The 23,099-nt window shown below is 38.1% G+C and overlaps 1 protein-coding gene across 1 annotated transcript; it reads right to left on the reverse strand.

Moving 5' to 3' along the window:
* Positions 1 to 1,496: 1,496 nt before the first annotated feature.
* LOC150091683 (uncharacterized) lies at positions 1,497 to 22,251 on the reverse strand. The gene is made up of 7 exons (XM_090385182.1): positions 22,183 to 22,251; positions 19,606 to 19,744; positions 17,264 to 17,305; positions 16,869 to 16,910; positions 16,014 to 16,034; positions 12,070 to 12,132; positions 1,497 to 1,754 (listed from the first exon to the last, which is right to left on the reverse strand). Exons 2-7 carry the CDS (start codon positions 19,717 to 19,719, stop codon positions 1,587 to 1,589), a joined length of 450 nt encoding a protein of 149 aa, XP_090241308.1. The 5' UTR covers positions 19,720 to 19,744; positions 22,183 to 22,251; the 3' UTR covers positions 1,497 to 1,586.
* Positions 22,252 to 23,099: the final 848 nt, after the last annotated feature.

Consider the following 23,099-nt stretch of genomic DNA (forward strand, 5'->3'; position numbering starts at 1 on the left):
GAAGAAGAAATCTGTAATCTAGTTCAAAGGTGGGACAATACGTTAAGTATTGTATCAGTGATACGTCCAGCTACTCCCGATAGTACAGCACGTATGGTTCTTGATAATTAAATCTTAATTTAATTGTGAAAATGATTTTTAAGCATTAGCACTCACTAAGTATAAGCAAGCAAAAGTAGAACGTCTGTTTTCTTAAACCAGTTGGATAATTATGAAAGTTTTTAGCCATCTAATGAGTTCGAAGCTTGAAATAAAAACACATAAAACAAACCAAACATTAGATGGTGTTAACTTTCCTTATCAGCTGTTTGTAGTTAGTGCATCGATGCTTGTTAACTTCCGGTTTTCACGAAAAGCTTTCCTATAATGCCCTTGCTCGGACATGAAGGACAAAAGGCGTTCCTGTAGTTGACAGGTGCGTAAGTATGTTATAGATCAAGCGTGAGAAGTTCTGGTGTCATCCGTATTCTCACAGGAATTATATCTTTCCTGCCACAACCAGACATCATCAGCGCTTTGTCCTCTCTGTCTATCCACGTGTTTATTTTTACCTGTAAGTTTTAGATCAAAATGTAAACGTCCACAGGGTCCTTATTGTGTTTGGTCGAGTAAAATCTAATGGACTCTCTGCTAAGCATTTGAAGGATTTTCTGTGGAACTACTGAAAGAAAAAAATGAGAATTTTCAGTTTTTATTCGCCACTAGTCAAAAGATCGCATTTCTTTCAGAATTCTAAATGACTTTGAAATCGTGCAGAAAGAAGTAGCACAGACTCCATATGGTTGTCAAGAGATAGCTACGTTGACAAATTGAACCTTTCTTAGGAAAGAAACTGAAGCTGTATTTCACACGCAAAGCTTTGTTGCTACATTCCTGTACATCCCTGTATCAATAAAGAAAAATATTCTCAGAGTGAACGATAAAAAAGAGACAACGATCTTCCACTGGCGAATTGTTGCTTATTTGAGGTAGTGCAATATCACGGCAATTCGTTATGAAGCCGAATTAAAATGCTGTTTTGCACTAACCTGTTCTTTAAAATAATGAAATTAAAATAACCTTTCCTCTCTTTATTTTATAGATTTAATATATAAGATTATTCTGGGTACAGAGAACCGGTGTATCTCTCTTTTTTAAAATTTCAAAAGATTATTATCACTACTATAATATAAAACCCCAATATCACGCCAGTTACATTCCGATAATATAACTCTGTTACCATCACTCTTTTAGTGGGCTGGATATTGGAAAAACCTTAGTAGATGTTGCTTCCCTGTTCGACAATTAGAAATATTTTCCTTGTGGTTATTGTGAGAACTACATTATGGGTTTTAACCTTTCAGCCATTTTAGTCTATGAAGTCTGGAATGGAGCAAGATTATAATCCCTAAAATACATTCACTTAGGAACTAATTAAAACCAAATTAATAAGCTATTTTTGAAGGCTTAAATGACAGCGACTTCTTTATTTAGTAATAGTTTCAGAGACAAAAGAGCTTCAAGTACTAACGACGAAAACGTTGAAGTTAAGAACAAACCGTTAAGTTGGTGAGTTAAGGCTTCCAGGCGGGCGAGGGAATTCGGAGTTATTTCACCGTTTTTCTATTATTGTTTTCAGTAACCAGCCACAAGAGGTTATCTTCTTGGGAGTTCACCAGATTTATGGTTCTTTCTTGCTTTACCACTGGAGTTTCCCACTGATTGTCACTTCTTCGACGTCTTCCCAAATACGTAGGTTCTTGCTGAGGAACTTGCTGAAATAAGAAAAGGCATAATTAGCGTGAAGTTTAAATGCCTTAGGAGTAAATTGACTTTGCCTATTGCAACTTAACTAGTGTATTTAAGAACATTTAAATACTTATAATGTTGTTAGTGGTTGAAGAACTCGGAATTTCAACAGTTTCTTTGATTCTTTCATCCAGCTGGCTGGAAAGCTTTTACTATATAGTTATATGCATATTATTATTAAAATCAATACAATATTAATGTTATTTAGTAAATATTATATAGTAAAAACTTTCCACAAGATGTACTAAGAGCACATAAACCGAGAATAGCGAACAAGGCTCTGATATTTAAAATGAATTAGATGGTGCGAACAAAAAATTGTTGCCATGAAAATTCATAGGAATGGCTAGCAGTGCCCAGAACAATAAACACACAAAGAGTAATTCCAAACTTATCTGTACATCACGGCTGATAGCACACGCACACAAAAACAGTAGATCACTTAACTCTTCTGGGAATGGACTTACCATTGTTTGGCTTGGTTTTTATTCGCGAAACAGAGAAGAATAATTAAGTTAGCCTCCTTTTGTTGGTGTTATGCAGTTGTTCAGAGCAAGAAATGTCTGCATTATAGTTTGCCTCTTTACTCTATTGCCCTGAGCTACCATTAGCATGAGGATTGAAAAAAACACTTGGCCGTTATGTAGGCAATGTGCGCTAAACATGCGATCTTTGCGGATATCTTGTCACTGGAATAAGAGTTTCAAAAGAAACTGGAAAGAGTATTCCCTGAGACAGATCAAATAACTTATAGGAGTGTGACAAATAATCTGTAGGTAGATCGAAAGGGCTGGTACATATGTTCTCCACTTGTGGTACATATAACACGGGCGGTACGCGACCCCGAGTGCCGAGATTATATCTCTGTGACATATAGTATTCTCTTTCAAAGTGATATAGCTTTGTTTTGTTTCTTTTCTTCTGGAATTTTCTCTTTTGTATACTTCAAATGGTTCTGTGTTCGCAAGGCCTAAATTAAAGACCCAGAATGGGAAGTCACCTTTCTTTTTTTAGTCTATGTGTCAATTACTAACCAAGTTTACTAACTTCAACTAACAGATAGTCACTGGTAGCCTAGCTCCTGCCTCCGCGTGACGGAGACGGTAACCGGGGGGGGGGGGAACCAACCCTCAAACTGAAAGGAGCAGAAAGCGAAACCAATGTATTTCCACGTTTAGAACCAGCCAAAGGGCTCTCAACACGATTATCCCCGTTGTCTCAGTATAGAGACTGAAAAATGACACAAGGAGGCAGGATTCTCCAGCATTCCTGACATTACATTCTCTGCCAGCACAACCTGTGAGCAAGATCTCTCATTGAGTCATTCAGAGATGCCTCGAAAATGCCACAGGTTCACCCAAAACGGTTAAACGTCTTCGATTAGGAGATTTACAAATAGAGACCTCTCATTCAAGACACATTGATCTATTATTTCGGTTCACTTTTTTAAGTGGAATTCTGATTCAAGTCTCATTCACTTAACACACTGAATTCTTCCAAGGGAGTGATCATTGAATGGTATTTATTAAACCTTTCTTAAGAAGAAATGGTTCAAGAAATAAAATATCAAAATATCATTTAAGCAAAAGGAATCATGGTCAGAAAAGGAGGAAAACTTAATCCCCACCGGAACATAATCTTAACTTTCAATACACCAAATCTATCGCTTTTGTCAAAGCAGGCACTTGAACTCTGCCACGTTCGATCATTTATCCAAACCCCCCTAAGATGATATAAATGCCAGAAATTTGGCCACTCGCAGACAGCATGCAGTGGAGATGCAACATGTCAGAACAGAACTGCAGGCTCAAAACTCATGCATACACAAACAGTCTGCAAAGCATCAACTCCACAGTGTCCTAAATACAGGGGCACCCAGCCAGCGTACTCCAGAGGTTGTGAACTCTGGAAGTTGACAATAGAAGGCTTAGAGCCCAAAATACAGAAATCCTGGATCAAGTTATCTTGCTCAACGATCAACTCAAAGGTTTGAAAATCTTTGTAAGTGAATGCTGTCTTCCTTCTAGTCAGACGTTAGTGATGAACCATCAGGAACCTCAGGAGTGCTTACGTGAAGTGGATGAAGCCCCTCCGCGATCCTCAGCCCAAACTGTTCGATCCCTGCAAGGGACAACTGATCCAAAAAATTTACAGAGTTCACCTCTAGCTGCAGAGGTTGACTCAGCAGATCTTCAATCCTGCCGTTCAGCTGAATCCACTGGAGACGCATCCCTCGCATTCTGACCTCGGTGAGGTTGATCTACCCATGGTTGCTGATAGTCAACGTACAAAGGATCAATGTTGGAATCTAGATGAACCTAACTCGTATCAACAGAAGAAGCATGGTCGCCTGGTTCCGAATCAGCCCAACCACGATAACAACATGATGGAGATGAGAGAACCCCCACGCCAAAAGAGGAATGGACGGGCCTTTGCTGAGGTGGTTGCCTCAAGCCATCTTCATCAATTGAACTCTCAAGCACAATCTCATAGCCATAACCTCCAAAGGGCTATTTCCACCCAAGAAATTTTGACAGTGGAACCCCAAGGGAACAGATTACCAATACAGAAGACACAAGTTTCTGCCCCTCGCCAACCGGTTTCGGCCACTCAGTCTAGAAGACTGGAGGAGATTTATAATATATCAACTAGGACCAGAGAAAGAATTTTTGTTTCGAGACTGGGTCCTTCAACGCAAGCAGAAAGTATCAAGGCTCTCTTTGCCGATGAACATGGGATTAAGATTGACGTAAAGGCTATCAAAACGAGGTTTCCGACCTACTCTTCCTTTATCATCTCTTGCCCAGCGAATGCAAAGCATATCGTCTTGAATTCTAGCTGTCTTATATCTCGCAAAAAGGATTCTTCTGCTCCTATGCTTATCTTTAGTGACACTCCGATTTCTAGGCAAAATGATATATCTCTTTTGGGGTTTACCCTGACTTCTAATCTCTCTTGGCACAAGCACATTACAAATATTGCTTCCTCTGCATCTAAAAAACTTGGTTTTCTCTTTCACTCTCGGCGTTATTTTTCTTCCAAACAGCTTTTCTTCCTTTTGAATAAGAGGACTCCTCACTCTTTTCGCTGTTCACTCTTTGCAAATCGCAAATCCGCCCTGCCATGGAATATTGTTCCCACATCTGGGGTGGTGCCCCCAAAACCTCTCTCAGGCTTCTTGATTCCATTCAGAAGAGGGCAGTTAGGTTAATTAATGATTCATCTCTAAGAGAGTCTCTCCACTCTCTCTCTCTCATAGACGTACTGTTTCTGCTGCATGCCTCTTCTACAGATACTTCCATTGGCACTGTTCTTCTGAATTGGCTTCTACAATTCCCGCTCTCTTTCAAAGCAGTCCGAATACCTGCCACAACCAGTCAACATTCATTTACTGTCCAACTTCAAACTCACGAACTAACTTTTCATCTTCCTCATTTATTCATTCAACTGCCATTTTCTGGAACAACCTTCCTTCATACGTATTTCCTGAAAATTACAGTCTACAGAAGTTCAAGTCCAATGTCAACAAATATCTTCTTTCGTCTTTTCAACCTCCAACCCAAGCACTGTACTAAGTACTATAGGTTCTAATACCTCTCGTGTTTCGGGTTTACATAAAAAAAAAAACTGCTGGCCCTTAGGCACCCTCATTAAGCCGTATCAAGAGAGGAGTAGACCGATCGTGTACAACGGACCCAGACAGGTCATACAGGCATATCAACAAAACGGCCATATGCAACCAGGTTCACAAGGCGGAAAGCATTTGTAGTTCATGAAAAATGTACGCAGCATAAAAAACAAGCTTCACTCCCTCCAGACCCTTATTTTTCTTGACGAGTTTGATATCATTTGCCTTACTGAAACATTGCTACTGGCGGATAGATAGCTTGATCTTGTGCCTCTTAATACTCCCTACAAGCACATTGGGAATTCAAGAAACACCAGACGGGGTTGTGGTGTAGAAATCTTTTTTTAACCGTTGTTTCAGCCAATAAGGACAAGAGTAAGCCAGTCGAACAACTTTGATGCAATCTGTACAACGCTGAGGAGTCCTCTTATTCAAAATAGTGCTGCCTGGTTTACATCCCCTCAGACCACAATGAACACTCTAGATCTGAGCTGCTCACCTGGTTGGCAACAAATTTAGTACCTAGAACTTCAACTGTAGTTGTGGGTGATTTCAACTTGCCGATCCCTAAGCCCGAAGATGCTCTTGTGGGCCTTGAGGTCACTCTTCGGACCTTTGACCTTACACGGTTCTTAGCCCCGGCTACTAGAGGAGGCCAAGCGCTCGACCTAATATTCTATAACCTACCAGACATCAAGCTCCTGCCTAGCAATTTCGAATTTCAATCGGATCACCTGCCAACTGCATGTCAGTTATCCACGCATGGCAATTCCCCTATGTTACGTGATGAGTATGCTGCTGAACTGCTTAGGGTTGCCTTCTCTATTAAATATCTCAAGCCGGACATCATTTTACAGTGCTTGAGTGGATTTGATTGGGGATGCTTCTATTCTGAGTCGATAGAAGATGTCACCGTGGCCTTGTCCAAACAATTAAAGTTCATTGCACTCCGTGGTGCATCCAAGAAAGTTAGGATTTGTAGTAAGTCGAATCGGTGTTCTAATAAGGAAACCAAGTTGGCCTTCATCAGGAAGCAGAAGGCCTACCGGAAATGGCAGAAATCTCAACTTTCCTCAGACCTCACTGTATTTAAGAAAGAAAGAGCTTACTTCCTAAAAAAGAAAAGACAAGTCCTAAACCAAGCTGTTCTTGATAGGTTGAAGAGGGGTAGAAGGATTTTATCACACCAGACAAACCATCATATCATTGATCAAAAGCTTGTCCAGGAATGGGTACAGTGCAACCTCCTGCAGGAAATTTTTTCAGATCTAGAGTCCCCCTCCCTCACAGGAGGACTGGTTACCTAGGGCACAGATGAACGATATAGAAATATCTAGGGAGACCCTGGTTGATGTCATCAACAAATTACCTAACAACGCTACTGTACTATAGGACCGGATGGTTTTCTATTATTCATAGTAAAAATATGCAGCACATACATTGTTCACCTTCTACTCCACATTTTCAGACGAACCTTACAATCTGGAAGAGTTCCATCAATTTGGAGATCCTACCATATCAAGCCTATTCCAAAAATTAGGAAACCTAAATCTCCGAAAGATCTGCGACCAATTTCCATCAGTTGCTCTTTACTTAGAATCTTTGAAAAAGCGATTCAGCCAGCAATTGTCCAGCACTGCTTTGGTCACAGGCCTGAGTACCTTCATACCGTTTACACAAGGGATCAACAATTACCAATCTTCTAGATACCCTCTTCAGAATCCAATAGGCCATCAATAATAAATCCCAGATTTACATCATCTTCCTGGACATTAAATCGGCATAAGACAAAATATACCTACCATCTCTCTTTACTATTCTGAAGCACTATTTCGGTCTGGCAGATACCTTGCTACAAATCTTGAAATCTATCCTACTTCTCAGACATCTGTCTGTTATTGTCAACGACTTCCACGTAGCTTTCGACGTCACAAGGGGCATCCCGCAAGGGATGCCTCTTGTGACGCTTTCAACAACCTCTTCGCAGCAGATTTGGAACTTTTCCTAGCATTTAATTGTTACTTTGTCTCTTATGCCGATGATCTGAAGTTCTACGTGAGTTCAAACCATCCTGATCAGATCCTGGGTATTAACCAACAGGGCTCTACACAGATAATGAAACTGGAAAACTATCTAGCCATAATTGGGTTGCATTTGAACCCTTCCAAATCTGCGTAACTATCGATAACCAAAAAAAGAGTTAAAAATGATGTTCAAATCTTCGTTAGCGGGGAAATGGTGCAAAGGGTAACTTCCCACACAGACCTAGACCTCACCTGGGATGTTGGACTCACCTTCCAGCCTCACTTTGTCAGGATGAGACAGAAGACGTATAAGGCATTGCGTCAGGAACTCGTTGGTGTGCATCAGCCAGCGCTGCTTTGTCGGTATATCCTGAGATGCATTACCCCTATCCCTCTCTACGCATCTGAAATTTGGTCACCTGCTCCTGCCTCCCACCTAAAAAAGTACCTCAGTCTGGAATATTAGTTGCTCAGATGGATGAACAGGGTGGTGGGTCATCCTTTTACTATCTGTAGATCCATCCTCCAAGCTAATCTAGGGACCACTCCCTGGAGACTTCTCATTACGACAAGAAATGCACTCATGCTAGCACGGCTTATCGCAGTCCGAATAGATGCTCCATCTGTATCCCCGTTAATCTCTGGCCCAAAGAAGACAAGAGGTGAACGCGACTCCTGTCCCCCCCCCTGCGGTTTACACTTACAAACATTGATTCCCTTAGGGGCATGTTTCCGGCCAACTGTCTCCAAATCTACAATAAACTGGGCATCTGTTCTGTGAGGACAAGCGTTACAGAAAAGCCTCAAGAACTGTTACCAACTATTGAACCTGTGACGATCACCTACACCTGGTCTTTTTGCCTGCTGCATTTTTTTTATTTATTTTTTTATTTTCATATTTTTATTTTTTAGTTTTCTATTATTTTTATTTTTTTACTTCTGATGTCTATTGCTATAAACTTTGTTTTTATTTCAAGTGTATATAAGTTCAATTATGTAAATATGTCGGGTCGAGCACGCATGTACTCTTGTACATTGTACATGTGGTTCCTCGCACCTCAGTATGTAAATCTCACACCCTCCTGGTACACTGCCGTCCCGGGGTGACCCACAGTTTCCTGTGGTTAATAATAATAATAATAATAAAAGTTAGGGAAAAATACAAAAAAACAAGATTGAAAATAAAGTTTCTTACCAATAAACAAGAAAACAGGATAAAATAATTGCTGTAGTGGGGTTTTAAGAGCATCAACAACTAACGCCATATTGATCCGTGTATACCGTCTGTAAATTGCATTTGTTTTGTGGTCGATTTTCGGTTTCCGGGAGAAAAACCATGCTACCCTCGTCTGAGGCCGATTAACTTAGCCACGTGGTGAAAAAGATCCATTAAAATTCCTCACGTTATCGACGGAATTCGAACTCAGTTCTTTTCCACCGTCTGTGAGGAGGATGGTGATTCTAGCAACTGTGCTACCCACGATGTCAGGTAAAAAAATAAGTACGCCTAAGGCACTTATTTCGCTGCTACTCACAGTCACCAACCAGTAGCATGCCAGACAGAAGTACCGATCTCTAGAACCATATCGATCTCAAACGGGGCTCTTCAGTACACTCGGTTCAGTACCCATCTAAACTGTACCTAGTTGACCAAAGAAATAACATGCCACTCACAGTTCCATCCCAATGCCTTACACAATATAAAGTGACAGAAAAATCTTAAAAATCATATCCTGTTGGTGTGAAAGAGTTGCACCTATCAAACATAGACACAGATGATAATTATTATCACTCAGGAAAGAACTGCTTGAAATACATGCAGATCATGCAGATATAGATGATAGCAATGAATCAGGGCATCCTATTTTTCCCAGAAAAGAAAAATCAAAACTTAACAGTTATGAACAACCCACTCCTAAAAAGGAGACAGATTCATCTTCCAGTTAAAAAACCAAATAATGGAACAAATCATATAATGAACTTGCAGAGGCTTTCGCAGCAGCATCAATGATATCCATGAACTAATTCAGTTTCAATCCTATTGCCATGTACTTACAAGAAACTAATTTGACACCTAAATTCTCCATTTAAATAAAAAATTATGCTATCTTCAGGCAAAATAGATTTGACACTATTATGCTCATGGAGGAGTATCCATACTCTTGCGCATAAGAGTCCACTGCAGACGCATTCCATTGCAAAGCTCCTTAGAAGACGTTGTCACGCATTTAGTAATTGGTATCACTGTGACCGTGGTTTCAATTTATCTTCTTCCTAATCATCTATATACTATTCAGGCTATCAAAGATCTTATTTTGCAATTACCATCTCCTTTCTGTTTACTAGGTGACTTTAATTCACAACATCCATTACGAGGTTCCTCCACCTCAAACAGATGCAGAATGCTTGTCGAAATTCTGATTGGCAGACAGGATTTAACATTATTGAATACTGGCTCTCCTACCTGTGTCCATTTCTTTACCCAATCGACCTCTGCAGTAGACCTTTCCATTTGCTCTTCAACCCTATATGCAACTATCAGTTGGGTAACTCTTAACGATCCTCACAACAGGGACCATTACAGGAATATGTAATTCCAAACATCCTTATCAACAGATAATTCAGGAAAATGGAAATTTTTAAATGCTCACTGGATAAAATACAACAGGAACGTCTCGTTCGACAACCATATCATCCAGTCTTGTTCCATCAACAGTGTTACTGAACGCATAACAAATCAAATGCTAACAGCCGCGACTGCTGTCATTCCGCAATATCAAATTAGATATCAACAAAAATTAAATTACTGGTGGATGAAGATTGCAACAATGCAAAAAAAAAAAAAAAAAAGAGAGAACAACAAAGCATGGTATCTATTCTGCAAACATTCAACCACTTCCAGTCTTATTAATTATAAGCAACCTGATGCATTCTCAAGCTCCTGGCGTCATTGCTAAGTACTGGCAATCCCAAAACCTGATAAAGACCATTCCGTTTTAGCAACTACAAACCGATTTCTCTTACCGGCTGTCTGAGCAAAACCCTTGAAAAATGATTCATCATAGTCTCACCTGGTACCTTGAATCCCGAAACTTGATTAACAAACAATTTGGATTCCGAAAAATTCGATCATCATTGAATCTCATGATCAAAGCCGAAACAACATCAGGAATGGATTCATCAAAAACGAACATCTTGTCATGATTTGTCTTAATATTGAGAAAGAGCTTAGCCTGTCGGCATCTTAAAGGATCTTTATTCTCTTGGCCCGAGAGGCTATTTACCATATTTCATACAAAATTTCCTTCGATAAAGATCCTTTCGAGTTCGTTATCGACAAACTCTCCATAAAAACGTTGTCCGAGAAGAAGGAATTCCACAAGGGTCTATTCTCAGTGTCACTTTATTCGCAATTAGAATAAATCATTCCAAAAACAGTGAATTCATACCTTTACGCCGCTGATCTCACAATTTCCTCCCAAAATAAAAGCTACATTGAGCGACAACTGCAAATATCAATAAACTGCATCCAGATGTGTATGACAGACAATAGCTATAGACTATCCAGCCAGAAATCTACTACCATTCGCATTTGTAAAAGAAGTAATATACAACCTGAACCTGAACCTGAACTCCACTTGGATGACAATCCTCTTAAAAGAGCAAACAGTATTCATCTACTAGGCTTAATTTTTGACAGCAAGTTAAACTAACAAAAGAACATTGAAAATCTCCGGACCGCTTGTCAAAAAAAAAATAAATAAATAAACAAAAAAATAAAAGAACATACTCAGAGCGTTACCAGCAACAACCTGCCAGCAGATCGTTACACCTCGCTTCACTTATATAGATCCATAATCAGATCACGCCTGTCTTCAGTTCTGCTAGGGAAAGTGGTTTATCCTCCCTCAATCTTATTCAACATTCAGCTCTTAGGAATTCAGGTGCTTTTAGAACATCTCCAGTGCAGAGTCTACGTTGAAGCCCATAAAGCTCCTTTAAATATGAGGAGAAAGATGTTATTACTGAACTACACAACCAAGATCCCAAGCCAGTCAACCCATTCTAATTTGTCAATACTTAACGAGCCACAGTTTACGACCTTTCATAGAAACAAACCACAGCCAACTCGGCATTCTGATATTGGATTAAATGAAAAGTGGAATACACACTTCAATAAAGTCCTCCAAGATCATCCTACAGATCCCTACCCTCCATGGTCTGCCATTATGAGTCTTCTGATAATTAATCTCACCAATGGGGAAAATACTCGCTAACAGACATTAACGTCCAACCCCGACTTCGCTAAAATAAACTAAAGCAAGCAGCAGAGACTCCACGATGACTTGATATGAAATAGCTGGTGATGGGCATTAATCGAATGATTTCCATGATCTCTTATGAAAATCACGCGATTATGAAATCGGAAACAACAAATGTAAAGCCATAATCGATTCTGATCTTTCCTGATTAGTGCATCATTAGTGAAAATCTTTCTCTCCAAAAGCAAGATCTTCACGAATGAAGCCACCATATCCACTTGTACAATCATTTCGTTAAAGAGTATAAAGAAGTTTTTAAAGAGGTAGGAATTATCTGATCTGCATACGTCTACTTTTTTCAGCTTACCTGTATACAGTCCAAAACCAGGCAAAAGGCTTCATATTGACTAATGTTTAGGGGGAGAACTCCCTGTAATGAAAAAAATAAAATACAAAATACACACATATATATATATAATACTATATTAATACTAAATTTAAAAAAAAAAGGGAAGATTATTTTATATTTATTAATTTATTTTATTTTAATTAAAACACCAGAAATTAGCACATCAAAAAGTATTATAAGAAAATAAGTATACGTAACTGGACGGATCATCCATTCATTACGACCCTCTACCTATTTCGTTTTTTCAGTTGGTCAGTGCACGAACTCGTCTTAGTCAAAAATTTAACTCGTCCAGTCCAGTTGAACTCGTACAATCCAGACAGACAAAAATTGAACTTGTCCAGTCTAGACAGCCAAAAATTTACGAACTCTGCATTAGGTTTATTGGCTTAGTCCAGTTCAGGGTCATGAGGCAACTCATGGTAAAGGCGAAGTTATTTCGCCTTGAGAATTAGGATATTTATTGAGGTAGCTGAGCCTTGTCACATTTCTGGTAACGATACTGGCAAGGTGACAGGGCCCATTATCCTGCTGGAACAAACCGGTGCCATTCGGGAAAGGATGTATGTGATCAGCCCCAATGAAAAAATAAAAAAAAACTTTTATTTTTCGGTCATCCATGTGTGAAATGTTCATAAATTGCGTGTGTTCTCTGGTCTCTTTTGAAAGAAGAAAAATCCGAATTTCCTACAGAATAAAACATGCTACCCTCGTCTGAGATCAGCTAACTCAGCCACGTTGTGAAAAAGGCTCATTATCATTCCTCACACCTTTGATGGGATTCGAACTCAGGTTTTTAACATACAGGGTGGTGAAGACGGTGATTATACCAACTGTGCTACCCACCAGAGCCGACCGGGCTAGCCGGGTGGGTAAAGTGCCTGCCTAGCAACCCAAAGGTCGCGGGTTCAAATCCCGCCTCGAGCTTGAATCAGAGTAGAAAATGCAAAAACTTTGGGAGGTGCATTATGGCCACAAAAGCCGATGAGCTAACAAAAAAAAAGCTACCCAGCAGGGCCCGAGTGCTAAGACAGGGGATGTCATAATCAATAGAGCATTTTCTAGTTAGTTTAAATCCTGCTGTACACACACATGAAGAGAGGACTGGATAGTCCTAATTTTCATAATCCAAGTTTCTCCCTTAAATTTTGGGCGTCAGTGTAGTTGAGTTATTTTTTAATCTGAACCTTAAAGGAGCTGAACTTTCAACAAAATTCAGCTCCTTTTATATAGCTTGATCATTATGCATCAGAGGTGTAACTGTAAGCTCTAACCCTCCCTAGATTTTTGGTTGGGATCGCCCTCTCGCCTGCACTTTAATCACCAGAAAACGTGAAGCTGCCGGCCCTCCCATGGTGGCGAATCTGGTGACATAATAGTTTCGCTACTGAAGTCATTATTGACTGCAAGTACCTTATTCAGGAAAGTTAACACTTCAATTAAAGTATCAGCTGAACCGCTTTTAATTAAATGGCTACCTCATGATATATTTAACACGTGGTAACCGGAACCTGTAGAAACGCTTTCTTAAGTAATTAACATTCTGTTCTTCGTGGAGTTTATAAGAGGTGCCCATCAAACAACAGTGCAATTTTCACTCTGAGGTGCACAAAAAAGAGCAGCAAAGCCTTATTGTGTTTTCTCCTCCTTTTCAATTTTTTTGCCTTGCTGTTTATCGAACATAAATTTCACGGTTAACGTGCAGGCAGAGAATTCCATAATTCGCGCGTTCGAGCTTAAACTTCATAAATAGTCAGTTCTGGAATATGTCATTTTTTTCTCTCGTTTTTCCACGCAATCCTCCTGGCTCCAGCTCTCTAAGTACCATCATCATCAGCACTATAGAGCGCTCTAAATTAATAAGTTTGTTTTTATTAAGAATTAAATATATGGCTGGTAAGAAAAATAAGAACACAATAATATAATTAAAACAGAATGTTTCGTAAAGAAACTGACATAAAAAGACTAAAAATATTTATTTTTATTGAATGTTTGATTACTTTCAGATATTTCGCATATATACGCTGCCACGTGACTTTTTCAATGCGACAGTGATTATGGACAGCACAGAATATATTACTGCGGTGTGTAACTTGGGGTTTGCCGAGGACCTGTTTATTTGGAAACGTTATGTGGTAAAAATCTGGTCTAGCCCTGGTAAAAAGCTCAGACAGTGTATTATCATAATGATGTTTTCCTACTTAATACGTTTTTTTTTTAAATATAGAAATCATTTATTTTTATATTATGATATCGAACTACCTTATTCGAGGTAGTTCAATATCATGGCAACTCGTTGTGAACAATATGAGATATAAAAGAAACGTTAAGCGTTAAGTTCTGATGGTTCTGAATTATTTAGAGGATCGCTGCTCTCTCTTATTGTGATTGTAACCTTTAAAGGTACATTGAAACTCCAAAGAGCTCATTCTTCCAACTTGGTAATGAGTTTAATGAACAGAATGTTTAGCAATTAGAAATACTCAATTTAAAAAATGTTTCCCAGAGGCAGAGCAAAATATTTATAAATTCTGAAATAGTACTTAAAGAGGATCTTTAACTTATGTATGTGCATCTTTTCATTTTTATTTTTGTAGTTTATATTTCATACCCTTAGGTCATTTTCCCCTCTAAGACGTTTTTCCTCTTAAAAAGTTCTAAATCTCCAGTCCCTTGTAAAACTTCTTATCCGGGCTCTACTGTATTGCATATAAAAAATGGTGTACTAGTTCTGCAATTAATTAATTAGTTAACGTAAAAGTAGTCTACAGCAGGATGTTTAGATTACAACAGGATTTAAACTTCATGGATAATGCAATGATTTTAATTTTCAGATCAGGACAAACGTGTTGCCTGGTATTGCACTACTTCAAAAGATAGCATATTACAACATTGAACACTTATTTCGTATATTGCATGTCAGCTCATATCTAAAAACTTCTTTACGACTATTTTGCTTGCATGTTGCCACTAGAGACCACCTGCTACCCGATGAGGGAACAGTTAGTCCTAAAGCAGGCTGTTATAGCAGTGATCTTCTAAGCAAATGGCTATTAACCTTTTGAAGAGGTCATCTGTTTGAAAGTAGTGCAGCACCACGCAACTCGTTGCAAAATTAAGTTTGTCCTTCTGTTTGTGTGCTGATTGATTATAAATGTTGTCTGACTTTTCTGTAATTTTATTAGCAACCCCCCCCCCCCCCTCAGTCTTCTCTGTAAAGGATATCAAAAATAAGATCGTACAGAAACATAAAATGAACGAGGAAGCTACCTTTCGTGTTATGTTCTGGCGAAGAAAAATATAATTTCATCAAGTTGAATAATCAGATTCACACTCCGATGAGTTCTCTCGCCCTGTTTAGCATCAAGGACGAATCGAGTTACAAATGCCTTTCTTTAACTGTCCTAAGTTTAGTTCACCGGAATCTAATTTCATTGCAACTTTTACAGGCGATCTCTCCTTCTCTATGAACTCTCACATTTAAAGGAGGCATCTGTCAATTCGTTAAGTCTTTGCACAGAGCTCTGATTGACAAAGACTCTCTCGCATTTCATTTAATCAACAGCGTAATAGAAAACAAACAAACATGACTTCTCTTAGATCAATGAGCACAATAAAATATCACGTGACTTTTTGTGACTAATATTATTCGTTTTACTAATGGGTGCATTTACTTTTATTGAAAAAATAGAAAGTAAAAACAGAAGCTTCTAGATTATTATTGTTTATTTTCTTCATTTTATATATTGTATTTTGCTTTTTATTAATTATTAACTGTTAATTCAATTCATGGAGGATGACTATCTTAACTGACCTACTAATTGCTAATTCAAATTGACCTATTAGGCAAAAATTTATAAATGATTAATAATTAGTCCATAGTATAGTAAAGATCTACTTACCCCATCCACACAATTGCTAAGCTGCAAAGGAAAAATAAAATTTATAAAACATTAGAATAACAAAAAAAGTAATGGGAAATCCTTTAAAATTACAGTATTAAAATTCAAGAATTTTAAAAATTTCTAGATTTTAGGATGCTGTACCTAGTGAGTACTTTTAGAGGAGTACATTTTTATATCTTTGTACATTTATAATGGTTTTCTTCTCCTTCCATTTGTTTCTGTGGACAACAGGATTTAAATTGCATAAATAATTAATGATCTTGATTCTCACAGCAGAAAGAACTTGGCTTTGTAAAGAATTGCACTACTTGCAACAATTTTAAACAAATGGCCAGTTAACCTTTTGGAAAGGCAGACTGTTTCAAAGTAGTGCAATACCACGCAACTCGTTACAAAGACAATTTTTGTCTACTGTGAGAATAAAGACATCGCATTATCTTTGCAGTTGAAATCTTTCTGGTTGCAGAACCAGGACAAAACGGTCCTGCAAGATCTCTATAAAGAGAAAAATGTCACCCTTTTTTTTGTATGGTTTTATTTGTAAAACGTGTTGGATTTTAAAGCCTTTCGGATTGTAGTGCCGGATTTTGCACTGCTAAGCCCTCAAATCGTTTTCCTTTGAGCTGGAATTTAATTTTCGGGAACAGAAAAAAGTCGCAAGGCGCCAGATGTGGAGAATTTAATAACGATTCATTGCTCTAAATGATGATTTATTAACACAAAATACATATTACGTATATAAAATTCTGTAAATCATGTAAGCAGAATGCCAGCAGTATTTTAAAATATTTAAGTGCTATATAATAATTCTCAATCAAACCATCTTACATCTTAAATCGCATTGAAACTCACCGTAGCTTGGAACTGATCGGCGTTACAGATGACACACTGACTCTATAATGGAGAAAGAAATATTACTGTTTTAATCAATTGATATTCATCAAATTAAAAATAAAATAAAAATGTCATTATTCAAAAGCCTGTGAGTTTCTGCTAGACTGGATATCCTGGCAAATCAGCATATCCAGAATCAACATCATAATCCACAGAATGGACTCTTCGGACCTATCTTCTATAATTGTACAAATACGAAACACTGAAACGTTAATAGGAGAGGAAAATTTCTCTATCCACATGAGTCCACTTAAATAGAATTTCGAACATCAACAGACACAAATAAATGAAAATATAACAGCATAAACAGAAACTAAAAACAAGTTTAGATTGTTATATTCAAATATACTCACTGCGAACCCGGTTGTGAAGGAATTGAGGCACAACCGAAGCAACTGTAAAGAGAAAATGAAAATTAATTATTATGAGGACCAAAATGAAAACCAGTTTAATTTATTATTATTAATGCATTTACAGTCTTTTAATATCAGTACCTTAAACTGCTACCGAGAAAATAATAAATGAAGTTCCAATAAGTATAAAAAGTTATCTGCCTTAAGCTGAAGTCGAATTTTATGTAGTCCACTGCTGTACGTGTACTGTCATTTATCAGGCATATTTGTGGACATCCATCAACGGTGTTGGTGTTGGCCTCATCGTACGTTCTATGGACACCTGGAATGAAAGTGGTGATGATAAATGTTGTATTGACCGAAGAGGTGATCAGGGAGTTGGAATTATGAAGTTGCTATCCCTTATGGATCTTACTCCTCTGCACGCATTTTATCATTTATGTGTCAATCTAGTAGCAGTAGGCCTTCGGAGTAAGAGCTCAACGTTTGTCGTTTATCATTTTGACAGTTGATTACCCAGTTCAGTCCACCTCGATGATGGAATTGGTGTTTTCGCGAATACAAACCCTTCATCTAAGTCCTGTCATTCTGAAGAGCAATCACTCGCTATTATACCATTGATAAATGCTGTACTCTGCCATCTTTAGGTACAATGATGCGTGTTAACACATATGCAATTAGGCTTCTGAGGAGTTAATCTGATCACCACCGATTTCTATTATATTTAATTAGGGAAACTTAAACTGAATTCAGTTTGTTCTAATTAGCATCCAGAGATTGGATTGTTTGCATTGTGTTACAGGTTAAAATAATGGAAGTTTGGTTAAAAATTAAGTTATTAAAAAGAAAAACTGTCATTATTGTATATTATTTTAACGTGGTCTTGTAATGGAATATATCTAATATTTAAAACCATATAAAATTAAAAGTTAATATAAAACCCAAGACAATTATAAATTTTTAAAAACTTTCAGTAATATTTGCGAATTTATTTAAACACCTGTCTTTTATACTAAGCTTTTACGTATAATTTATCCACTCGAAAAATTTGAGGATTCCATGGTTGTAGAGTGAAATAAAAGCAATGTGAATTACCGTATATAAATCTCCAACCAGTTCTGGGTGATAGAGGATACCTTAAAGTTTTTATTTACCAACTGTGGTTGTAGCAGATGGTAGCATAATCGCAAAACTAATCATGGCGGAATTTACAAATTCTGTCGGTTTTGTTCGATTGGTAGCTCTTTGTACGAACTGTAACTTGTATGGTTTCATCCTGATGCGATTACATATAGTTGACCATGAGATGTTAAGTTCATGACTCCCTTAGTGATTGAATGACACTGGGCTTCGCATAAATCCTTCTCAAACCATTTCCACTGCCCTTCCTACTGCCACTTCTGGCGAGTTGATCACGATGCGATCCTTGGTGCATTTTCTGAACCACTCAAGAAGTGTAAGTCTATTGATGGCATTTTGAAAAACCTGTTCGAAAGGGTGTGCCCCTTATTCAGTATACCTGGGATATAATGGATAACAAACCAATATTTGTTTATTTTCTTAGATATAAAATAAAATTACGCAGAAAACATTCAAATACGTAACAAAAACCTTATTTTGCTATGTCAGGGGCTAGATTATCTGTCGTGGTTCAATATGGCTCCCATGGTCTCGGAAAACCCGATAATCTAACAGAGATCATATTTTATGGTTTCCATCTTAAAGGAGTTCAATTGTTCTTTACTTAGGATATGCTTATTTCTCCATTTACTTTGTCTATCGTTATTTCCAAAGGATATAAAAACTCGGGAAGTTCTTTTTCAATGTCCCATTTCAATGTCCCAATGGCATTATTGAAAACAGCGTGGCATGAGCGATAATTGGAAAACACGTTCGAATCATATGGAACGAGCCGTAATGTCCAAAATAATCTCTTTAATGTTTCCTTTGGGTATTCCGAGCCCTCCTTGCTGAATCCAGGAGGTGATTAGCCCAAACACTTCAATAACCTACATTTTCTTCATTTTAACTTACCAAAGTAACAGGACTCTCAATACTTTTAATGGAATTTTTATAACCCGAAATTAAAGTGTTAACAAAACATAAGATGCCGATTTTTTTGGAAGATTTTATTACAGAAACTTTTTTTTTACAGAGCATTTGACGCAGTTATAAAATTTGGAGCAATTTCATTTCGAAATATTCATTTGCTCTTCGATATTACTCATTTGCAAATATCGATGATATAATATCACAAAAATATCTTTACCATCTTTGGACAATATTTTAAAAGTCGATGTACACTTAGTTTCCACCTGGATTTGGTTGACCAATTAACTTACATTTTGTCTTCCTCTTCTCTTGTAGTCGGAGTATCCTGTCTTGTTGAAACCGCCCCAGTTCAAACCGAATACTTGGGTGACGAAACAAGCCATCAGAAGCAGTCTGAAGTTCATCTTGGACTGGTAGTGTTATTTGAATCTGAGGAGGAAAAAATGTTGCACTTGTGAACCACCCAGTTAAAAAAAATTAACATAATTAGCATTAATTAACAAACGATAGATTGCATAATTTTTGCCTTGGCTTGAGGATTCATTAAAATGCATTTTGACCTTTTTGAACATCGAAAAAGAAAGAAACAGAAACGTAAAAAGTCTTAAGGACCTTCCCAGTTTAAGAGGATAAGAAAAGAATTCGCTACAGGTAGCTAAGGAGAGAGTGAGACTCTGGGAACTGTGTTATGCATACAATGAACACTGAGAGTGGAAGTATTTTAAAATCACTGAAAGTGGGTTAGCTGTCAACCGCACGCACCACTCAAAGGTCTGAGTTCTATGCACAAGACATACGATTGCTTTGTGAAATGGGGGATCCCAGCACTTTATTTCTTCATCACAATTGTTGGGTAAATCTAATTTTCTTGTCGTTTTATTTTCGCTGGAAACAAGACTTCTCGGCGCACATCTGGTCTCCTTCATAGAACACCTCTTACTGCGCATCCTTCGGCAAGAATAAAAAGGGATTTTGAAATTTCCTTCGATAACCTCCTTTGACCAACAGCGAGCGAGATTGGTTCAACTAATTTTCAACAAATGAAATCCTTTGGATTGATTACAGCTGTGATATCGACCTATTTAAAGGTCCTTCGCATCTCAAGCCTGCCACGAAATATTATCCACTTATAGTTTAACTCAATAGTTTGAAGGAATAAGTTATTTTCACTGAAGAGTGAAATAATCGAATTAATGCATTAATCGTGTTAATATTAATTGAGGGACTCATAACAGCCACACTTGGGGATAAGTTAGCGCATGATTATCCTTGAGGGGGATTTAAAGTCCAGTTTTTGGGAACACGAATGTGACGTCAGAAGTATAATCGCCGAAGTCTACAGAGCAGAACGCCCTTTGACACCCAAGGGCAGAACACTCGTCAAAAAGTATCAGATACAACTTTCTTCTAAGAGTAATGTTGCAAAGAAACTTTTAGGAAAAGCATATTTAAAACCCGTGCAGGAGGGTGAACTAAGCTCTCTCTTTCATCCTACATGGGCAGATATAAAGTGGTTTATCTAGGTCATCCAATGACGCATCGACATCCGGGAAGTTTATAGTGATGGAGTACAACGAGCTGTGAATCCGAGTAGTAGTAGTATTTGGATGCAAAGAGTTTAACTACAGTGGGTTAGAGTGTCACTGTTTTAAGACTTTCGAAAGACATCTTTGATCTTGAGTTATAGAGGATTGTTAGTTGACATGACCTAGTTTTTAAGAAGCAAATGCTTTTTTCCACAGAGTGAGGGAAAAGCAGTTTGCTCAAAAATAATTCTGTTTAAAAACAACCCATTTTAGTTCACTGCTACTGATCAAGTAATTTGGTCTTCCTCAGACACAAGTTGAAGAAGATAAGTGGATGCCGATACCAGATGATGCAAATCACCTCATATTTTAGAGCAACCACACTGGTCCAAATAATTATATCACTTCAAAAGCTATTGGGCAGTGAAGAAAACATGTAAATTAAGTTCACCAACAAATATAGGCCGAGAAGATGACAATTCAGGCGTGCGATTATTTCCTTTTCTACTCGATCATGTTGCGATCATGTTGATGGGTTTCATCAAGAATGGAGCCCTGATAGCACGCAGACATAGAGGTTCCACCATTCTGATGGACATCACTGAACCCCTTAAGCCTGATCTGGTCAAAATATGTTGGAAGATGAGGATACTCTCCATATGAATTTACCTTTCTGCTCCGCAGACCTGAATCCCTTCTAGTATGTCTGGTATACTCTAGGAATGCGCACTACAGCTGGTCCAGACCATTCAGTGACACTTAGTCAGGTAGAAAAAAATACAAAAGAGTGGCAACTGATTTCTCAACAGTTCATCGATTTGATTTTTATTTATCGATGCATCGCAGGTGTGGAGCAGGTCTGGAGGTTTCTGCTGATCTCACATCATACTAAAGTCGTTGTACAGGCAGTTCAGAACGATGTCCTCGTGATGTTGAAGGTCATTTCCTTAATCGGAATTGACCTTCAACATCACGAGGAACGTACATTGAGTGGCCACTTTATTGAATGCGAATAGATGCCCCGTTATTTCTCAGAATAGTTTGGATTTGTAGTGGCATGAACTCAACGAAGTTTTGAAAGTTTTCCACTGTATTCCAGTACATGTCGACATATTTATACGAACATCGTTTGCACATACCACGACCTCTTAATTCTTATGATCAGTGTAGATGTTTTCCTTTATCTCTGCACCATTTAGCAGACTGAACATCTACGCATTGGGTATGATTCATCAGAAATATTTTGAACCAATTTCATTTTCAAACACGTCGAATTCAAACTTATTAAAAATAAATAAAGATCTTTATGTTGGGGTAATTGGAGTATAAAACGGCACCTACCTTCAGTCTGGAGTTTCTATCACAACGAAATGACGATTTTGTAATATTTGTGCGACAGGGGGTGTTGCAACTGAAAAGGATAGAAGTAAAAAGGTGTTCATCATGCAACTACAATGACAGAATCCAAAATAACCAATAAATGGCATATTTCCTCTTCTCAACCATACAGGTGCAATTTTGAAGAACACAACTACGTTAAAGTATCGGACAACAGGTGGCGCGCTAGTGTAAGGCCGATGCTTGTCCATTGTAGCGTGAAAGGGATTTATATGTATTTAAACTTCAATGTACAAGTAGTGCAGATGTAACATGTATTACGTAGTATTATGAGAAACTGCAAGAGTGGACGTTGGTCTCAGGGGACCGCCGATGATCCCTCATCAGTTAAGTGCATGAATGGATGCGGTGGAACAATGCAGGGGAGGCTAGAGATGGCACAATGTGCTTCAGTAATTGTAAACGATTTATCAAGGAAGTTAATACGAAGAAATTGCAAAGATTAACTGCTGTGTATGCACTCACCGGCCAAAAAATTAGAATGCCTTAGCAGTTGGCATCAATGGATAACAAAATGGACTGTGGAATAGAGAAAAAAGATTATGTGGTCTGGCAACCTGCAATTACACTTTTTGTATCAATGACAGGGTGAAAATGTGCTGTGGGCTTCATGAAGCCATTATCCAGATTGTCGTGTGTTCATCGCCCAAGCAGCTGGAGATGGTGTTGTAGTTTTCGGTATGTTCTGTTCGCTAACAACGTTAAAAGGGTGTGTTACCACCAGTGAATGTCTTTCCTTCGTAAAGGACTCACTGCACCCTGCAGTGCTTCATTTTAACTTCAGATTGCGATGGATTCTTTCAAGATGACAACGCAGCTGTCCACCGTGCAAAAAGTGTCTGTGACTAGTTCGAGGAACA

Source organism: Mastigoproctus giganteus, chromosome 1, assembly GCF_048544385.1.
Source record: "Mastigoproctus giganteus isolate SK-2022 chromosome 1, ASM4854438v1, whole genome shotgun sequence".
Classification (NCBI taxonomy): domain Eukaryota; kingdom Metazoa; phylum Arthropoda; class Arachnida; order Uropygi; family Thelyphonidae; genus Mastigoproctus; species Mastigoproctus giganteus.